At 45.6% G+C, this 7,059-nt stretch overlaps 1 protein-coding gene across 9 annotated transcripts; it reads right to left on the reverse strand.

Annotated features, from left to right (window-relative positions):
• Positions 1-2,227: 2,227 nt before the first annotated feature.
• On the reverse strand, positions 2,228-5,473 carry LOC123121803 (uncharacterized). Of its 9 annotated transcripts, none has more exons than XM_044541861.1 (5): positions 4,940-5,467; positions 4,356-4,472; positions 3,874-3,966; positions 2,860-2,928; positions 2,228-2,682 (listed from the first exon to the last, which is right to left on the reverse strand). In XM_044541861.1, exons 1-5 carry the CDS (start codon positions 5,148-5,150, stop codon positions 2,606-2,608), a joined length of 567 nt encoding a protein of 188 aa, XP_044397796.1. In that variant the 5' UTR covers positions 5,151-5,467; the 3' UTR covers positions 2,228-2,605. The 9 variants fall into 9 exon arrangements, 6 of the variants coding, with proteins under 6 accessions (XP_044397796.1, XP_044397798.1, XP_044397801.1 ...); XM_044541863.1 differs by having other exon boundaries at positions 2,228-2,687; positions 4,940-5,466; XR_006459857.1 differs by having other exon boundaries at positions 2,332-2,682; positions 2,860-2,961; positions 3,874-3,994; positions 4,940-5,464.
• Between the last annotated feature and the right edge of the window lie 1,586 nt (positions 5,474-7,059).

Consider the following 7,059-nt stretch of genomic DNA (forward strand, 5'->3'; position numbering starts at 1 on the left):
TCTTGAAAATTAAAGAGTAGTACATGGCAGGCAGAGAGATCCATACGGGGGCTGGGAACCTGACTAGACTGTGGAAGGATTCCATTAATGGGCTGACCCCATTTATGGAACAATTCCCACATTTATATGACATTTGCACTGATCAGGATTGCACTGTGAGTACTTTGAAAGATGCTAATTGCTCATCCTTTTTCCGTAGAAGGCTGGGCCCCGATCTTGCAGAACAGTGGGCGAAGCTGTGTGACCATGTCCATGGGTTACAGCTTCCTGACAATGCGGACTCCGTTTATTGGGGTCTCAATAAATCTGGTCGTTATACCACCAAATCCATGTATAAGTGGCTTGACAGACCACTCAGTGGTTGTGATTTCAAGTGGATTTGGAAAGCCAAAATCCCTTTGAAGATTCAAATCTTCTTATGGCAACTCTCGCATGATGCAGTTCTCACCAGACAGGTGATGAAACAACGTCGATGGCCTAGGAATCCTGTTTGCTCTTTCTGTCGACAAGTGGAGTCGTCTCAGCACCTATTCTTCGAGTGCTCTGTCGCTAGGGTCGTGTGGCGTGCTATTGGGGTCACTTTGGGCACTGACCTTTGTCCTTGCAACTATTGGCAATTTTTTACTTGGTGTCATGCTTTTCTGCCTGGACATGAATCTTTCTACACAGTAGCTTTAGGCGCTGTCACTTGGTCTATCTGGCTGGCCCGGAACAAGGCCACTTTCAAAAAGAAGATGATCAAAACTCCCTTTGAGATTGTGTTTACGGCTGTTCTTTTCTTTTATATTGGGCAGGCCTGCAAGCAGGGGATGACATGAAGAAACTACGCGTTGGAGCAGAGATGATACGCAACGGAACCATGATGCTGATGAGGGTCTGCGACGCGTCGGCCAAGATCGGAAAGTGATGACGTTGTCCTGTTGCCTCCCCCACCTCCAGCGATGCAGTGGACTTCCTCATGTTGTTAGACTTTTGGTCTTATGTCAAGCTCTAGTTGTTTGTTCCCTCCTAGGATTACCACCTGAAACTTGGTGCGATATGTTGTTCTGTAATAGGACTAGTTTTATGTTGGTGCTGCGTAGGTTTTCGCCCCATAGCACTCGTTTCGATGGCGGGCAAGTGTGGTGGGTTTCCTAGCAGTGCGTTGGACTCGCTCCCCCCCCCCCCCCCCCCCCCCTTATCTCTCCCTGCTTCCTGATCTCGTCTTGTAAGACTGATGTATTTCCGTTCTCAGTAATGGAAAGGGGGATAGCCCAATTCAAAAAAAAAAAATTGTCCCCAATCTGAAAAAGAGCCTTGCGCACATCCTCCCAAGTATAAGGAGCAACCAAAAATTCATTCATGTCATTTGTTACGATGGGTTTTACAGAAGATAATAAACCATTAGCTATATCTCCTGCACCAGAAGTGAAAAGACTGGCAAAGTAGTTACGTACTAGTGGCTTCAAATTGTCATTACCTTCCACCCAATTGTGACTATCATTCTTCAGTTCTTTTTATAAGATTCCTCCTCCTTCCCGCTGACGCACAATGCTGAAAGTAGGAAGAGTTGCGATCTCCCTTCTTTAGCCAATTCACCCGGCCTCTCTGGGCCCAATATATTTCATCTTGTTCTAATAAGTTTTCAACTAGGACTGACAGTTCCTTCTGTTTCATCTTTATCTCAGCTGAGTACGGTTCTCTCATCAAGCGCTCGAGTTCCCTGTCTCGCCTTCTTCATCCTGGCCTGCAGCTGCTTCAGCACATTACGGTCCCAAGCATGGAGATCTTTGTGAATGGCATTAATCTTGTCCATGGCGGTAGGACAGAGACCGCGGTGTAGTGCTTTCTGCCAAGCCGTGGTGACAATCTCATTCACTGTTTCCTCTGCTAACCACCTCACTTCAAATTTCCTTTCTTTCCTTGGTTGGTTCTCTGCCACTCCAGCCAAGTACTCGGTGTCCAACAAAGCCTTGTGATGCGCCTGTTGGACTGATCTTCTCTTTTTTGAGTTGTTTGGACTGATCTCCTTCTCCCAGACGTTTTCTTTGACGTCAACGTCACAGAATACCAAAAGCTAACCATCTTTTATTTTTCAAACTGATCATTTGTTATTAATTCGTACTGATCATTATTTTTGATTCAAACCATTTTTCTATTCTTGCATGCACATCAAGCTGTCATGTATACCTTATTTAAAGAAGTAGCAATCATCTCATCATATACAGAAATTTTTTCACACATATAATACATGTACATGAATAACATATACACCACACCGGCTGCACATTTTCATACATGAATGACATATACACCACACCGGCTGCACATTTCCTTGCTATTAGAAGCCTCTTCAGATTTAAAGGTTTGTGCCGGGCATAATAAATTAACCAAAAACCGAATTACAAAGGTCAAAGTTCTTGAATTACAGACCAAAAGACAAGCAAACAAAGGATAAATAGAGGATTGCCAGGGTCTAAGAGAGATCAATTGCAATACACTTTGACTCCATTTTTCACTCAGTAATAGCATGACTGAATAAGAAGTTCAAAACTGGAGTAGCACTTTCACTCCATTTTTCCTTTCAGTATCGTTGGACACGAGCTCCTTGAGAAAGCTTGCGTGGTCAGTAGCACGTTGGTCCTGCAATTGTGTCGACGTGGAGAAGGAGCCTCCAGGTCAGCCCGCAACAGGGTAACTTCTCTGCACTACAACAAATCAAAAGCAGTGAGTACACATTTTGGACATACAAGCATAATGGAAATTTGCAGAAATAACATGGTGTATCCTGATACAAAGTACTGATGCTTTGGGAATTTTCGAACAGAGAAAATAATTGCAGGCGGCTCAAGCGTCAAGAGCAGAAGAGCATGGGCTCACCGGGGAAGGAGGTAGACAGACAACAGTGGTTGGCCCAGCGCCCGGTTTGCTGACATGCTTCAGTTCGGGCTGGATTCATCAAAGATGTCAAGCTTATAAGCACTGCAAGAACAACCAAGATTGAGAGAATACACTGAGCACCATGTCTAATTCTTATATTAGTGGTTGGTCCAATAAAATTACGAGGTCAGTGCTTCCATAGAAGTAACAAGATGCAAGCCTAGTTCTTAGGTTACAAATTTGTAAATACTAGTACTGCTACCAGCATTTACAAATACTAATGAACTTGAACTTGTGGTCTATCGAGATCTGAACCGATTGTGTTACAAGCACTAACACAAAATCTAATGAAGCTGGCATAAGTACATGTTAGAAAGATAATCAAGTTCATGTATATTAATTGGGAGAAGTTCAAAAAGAAACTTTTAAAACGGTTGTATTAAAAAGATGTGTACTACTCCCTTCGTCCGAAAAAGCTTGTCCCTCAAATGGATGTATTTAGCACCAAGTTAGTGCTAGATACATTCATTGGATGAACAAGCTTGGGACAAGCTTTTTCGGACGGAGGGAGTACATAACATCTGGTGAGGATCAGACTATTGAGAAACTAAGTACTTTTAACTTGTTCTAATCTAGAGTAGCCTGGAAAGAAACAACATATGTGCTGCATCAGTTTATGCACTAATACATCATTAGTTCATAACCAAAAGTATGGATGTCACATCCTGGAAACCTTTGCAATTGACATGGGGATGCTTCCAGATGCACCTTCGACCATGCACCAAGACATTTCCTTTTATGTTTTTTTACAGTAGAACAAATACTAATTTTTATGCCAAGTAAGTTCAAACAGAACAGAAGTGGAGGTTCATTTGCAAGAATAGAAAAGAACATGTGCTTCTTTTGATCCATATAGGCATAACACCTGTTGTGCTACAGGAAGAACATGGAAACAAGGAGGAAATTGGACTTGCAGTTGTTAAGTAGGTGAACTGAAAAGCATACAAAACATACACTGAAGAGCGGGATCCGGCCGGTGACGTTGCGGCGGGCCGTCTCCACACGCAAGGCCACACCCCACCGCGCCCCAATCTCCACCTCGCCGAACTGAATGAAATTTATAAATTGAACTGAACTGAAAGAAGAATTTGGACATCATGTGTACATCAAGAAATAAACTTGAGCAGTGCCAACTACTAAACAAAAAGTTTGGTATATTGAGCTTAGAGATTGTATATTGGTGAACTTTTTCTCCCTACAGAACCATTAATCAAATAGATGTACTGTTCGCGGGGTTTTATCAACAATTCAACATGATAAGTAGTAGCAGTACTACTCTAGGTGCAAAGTAGTAGCGGCACAAAAGAAGGCCACCATCAACAGTGAGTACTACCGCGACACCTAAACTATGTGTTGGCCACACTTTCTTTACATAGTACTACAAGATTTTTATGAAAAAAAAAAGTACTACAAGATTTGTGAACACGAGAGCATACAGAAGTTGTACTGAGGGTGTGCATTAGAGCGGCCGGAAGAGGATGCAGCAGCACGCACACACCACCAGATAAGTTCTCCTATCTCCAGAACACATGTATACATACACACATCTCCATCTACAACAAACAAAAGAAATTGTTAACCTCCAGAGTTTTTGCAAAGTGAATTAATTTTTGCAACCAGAGAACTTGCTACACTTAGCAAAGGTGAACTACTAATTCCCAAAAACTGCAGGATGTCTACTTCCCTGAACCAGAACTTTTAAACTTCACGTATGCTCATATATGCTGTTTCTTTTGAATTCCCTATCAAATGATCGGTTTCAGTAGCCGAGAAAATTGGCTCAACCTCATAGCTACGAAGAGGGAATTGATTGAACCTTCACACATAGAAAGTTTGAACTTCGCTCAAAAGCTAAATAGTTCAACCACATACATACAAGCAGAAAACATGCAAAATTTGGTCCTGTTTAGACATATATCAGGAGAATATCTAGAGACCACCGCTCAAATTTTTGTCTATGAACTGTCAAGAGAGCATCAATTATACGGGAGATGTGGGGATGAGATGACGAAACACAGACCTTCGGGTGTTGGCGAAGAAGAACTGCCGACGAGCCAGTAGTGGACAGAGGAAGAAGGCCACATGGGAGGAAGCAGGGGGCAGTGCCTGGATGAGTCGGCGGCGTGCAGGGGCAGCTTCGAGCGGCGGTCAGCCGTGGATGGGGCGGCGCACAGGCGCATCACCACCCATGACCACCATCTTGCGTCGCGCGCCGTGCGTGTCCTCTGCATCCCTAGCGTGGGAGTCACCGCTGCGTCCTCCGCCTCCTACCCCGCAGAAGAAGCATACGTCGGATCTCGCCGAGGAAATCTTCACGCGGAGGTCGTCGGTGGTTGAGGCGCGGTTCGCCATGGGGCGGGGGCTACCGGCGTGCGGCGACGGGGCGAGGGATGGTGGCTCCCGGCGGGGGGCCGAGGAGTGGTGGCGCGCGGCCGCGGGGCGAGGGATGGTGGCGCGCGGCGGCGGCGCAAGGGGTGGTGGCGCGCGGCGGTGGGGCGAGGGGTGGTGGCGCACGGCGGCGGGGCATGGGGCGGCGGCGAGATGGGATCGGGAAAGTAGGTGGTTTGGGGGGAGGGGGGTTAGTGGGTTGTGCGGGATGGATTTTTCTTTTCCTTTTCTATCGGGCCGGTTCGAGCTGGTGGGCTGGATTCGGGAACTGTAGCTGTGTCTATATAGAATAGTCCAGCCCTATATAATATTATATATAATAGTATATATATTATCGGTAAATCACGAGTGGACATGCAGCCACGCGCGGTCGTTATCCACACCGCATGTTTCCATGTGGTTCGTGCAACTCGAATACTTATGGCCGGTATAACATTTTCTATTCCCCGTATGCCATTTGGTATAGCCCGCGTATTTGCAACTGACATCTGCAGGAGATGGCCTGCAAGGCAGGCTCAGGCATTGAAGTGAGGGAAGCATTCATTACATTTACATCCAGTTCCAACAGCTTGCTGCACCATGCTCCCCACTGTCTTTTTAAACTTCGGGCTAGCTTGTCATTGCTGCCCAACCCTCCTTCCCATTGCTCCTTCTCCATTTCTCTCAGTCTTGCCGCAGCTCACAAGCATGTGTTCTTCTCCCCACCTGTTTTGGCTGCTCAACTCATCTTCTCTTGCCCTCACCTTCATAGACTAACGGCAGTTGAGAAGTATGTGTTCATCTATGTCCCAACGCAGCTCTACACCACCTGCATCTCATTTCACCGCAACCCAGCTGGTGGCTCCTCTCCCTCTCATTCATTGCCCGGAGTGCAACACGGGGGTGTAAGTTCACCGTCGACCTTTCCATCCATCTATCATTCTCAGGCCAATTTTTTTTGTGCGGCATGGAGGATGCAGGATCTGGGTGTAGGAATCAGCAAGGAGTAGACCCTTCTTGCGGCTTACGAACTTTTTCATCCCGTGCCACTCTTGTGGCCATGTTCTTCGTCCACAACAACTGAAGCTCAACCACACAGCAAAAAGATCGTCGCCGTCATCATTTTTTTAGCACTATAAACCCATTAGATCGTCTGACATGTGACATGTAGTACAAGTATTTACTTTCTGCACCATGTCGCTCCATGTAACTGCTAGTGGGCTGTGCGTGCTCATGTACTAATAAAGTAGATTGATATGTTGTACTTAAAGAGCAGTAAGACAGTTTAATTTCCGTTGGGCGGCTAACCATGCAAGTCTAATTTTAATCCTCATGTGATACGCACCAAATCAGCAAGGAGTGACCCTTTTAAGCCACCAGATATAAAATATTGACGCGCTACCGTCAGTCGTTTAATGGCAGCCAATGAAGCATAAATGCCTCCTGACAGCCATGCAGCCACCCAACAGAGATTAATGGACATGGAGATGATGTCAAAGAGCCATGCCCAGGACTTTCTCCAAACCATCGCTCATGCTAAGGTCAAACAGACGAAACAGATGTGATCGCCTAGTGCCATACCTAAGAAACAATCAGACGGGATCGATTTGAGATTAAAATGCTAACCTGAGAGAGAGAAAGAGAGAGAGATGAGAAAATACCACCCAGCTAACAGACACGGGGCATAGCTAATGGACATGGCCTTATGCAGTGAGCACCCCGAACCTGAACTCTCCCTCAAAAAAGTCGACATGCTAATGTATGAATAGGATG

The sequence above is a fragment of the Triticum aestivum genome, chromosome 5D (assembly GCF_018294505.1).
Source record: "Triticum aestivum cultivar Chinese Spring chromosome 5D, IWGSC CS RefSeq v2.1, whole genome shotgun sequence".
Classification (NCBI taxonomy): domain Eukaryota; kingdom Viridiplantae; phylum Streptophyta; class Magnoliopsida; order Poales; family Poaceae; genus Triticum; species Triticum aestivum.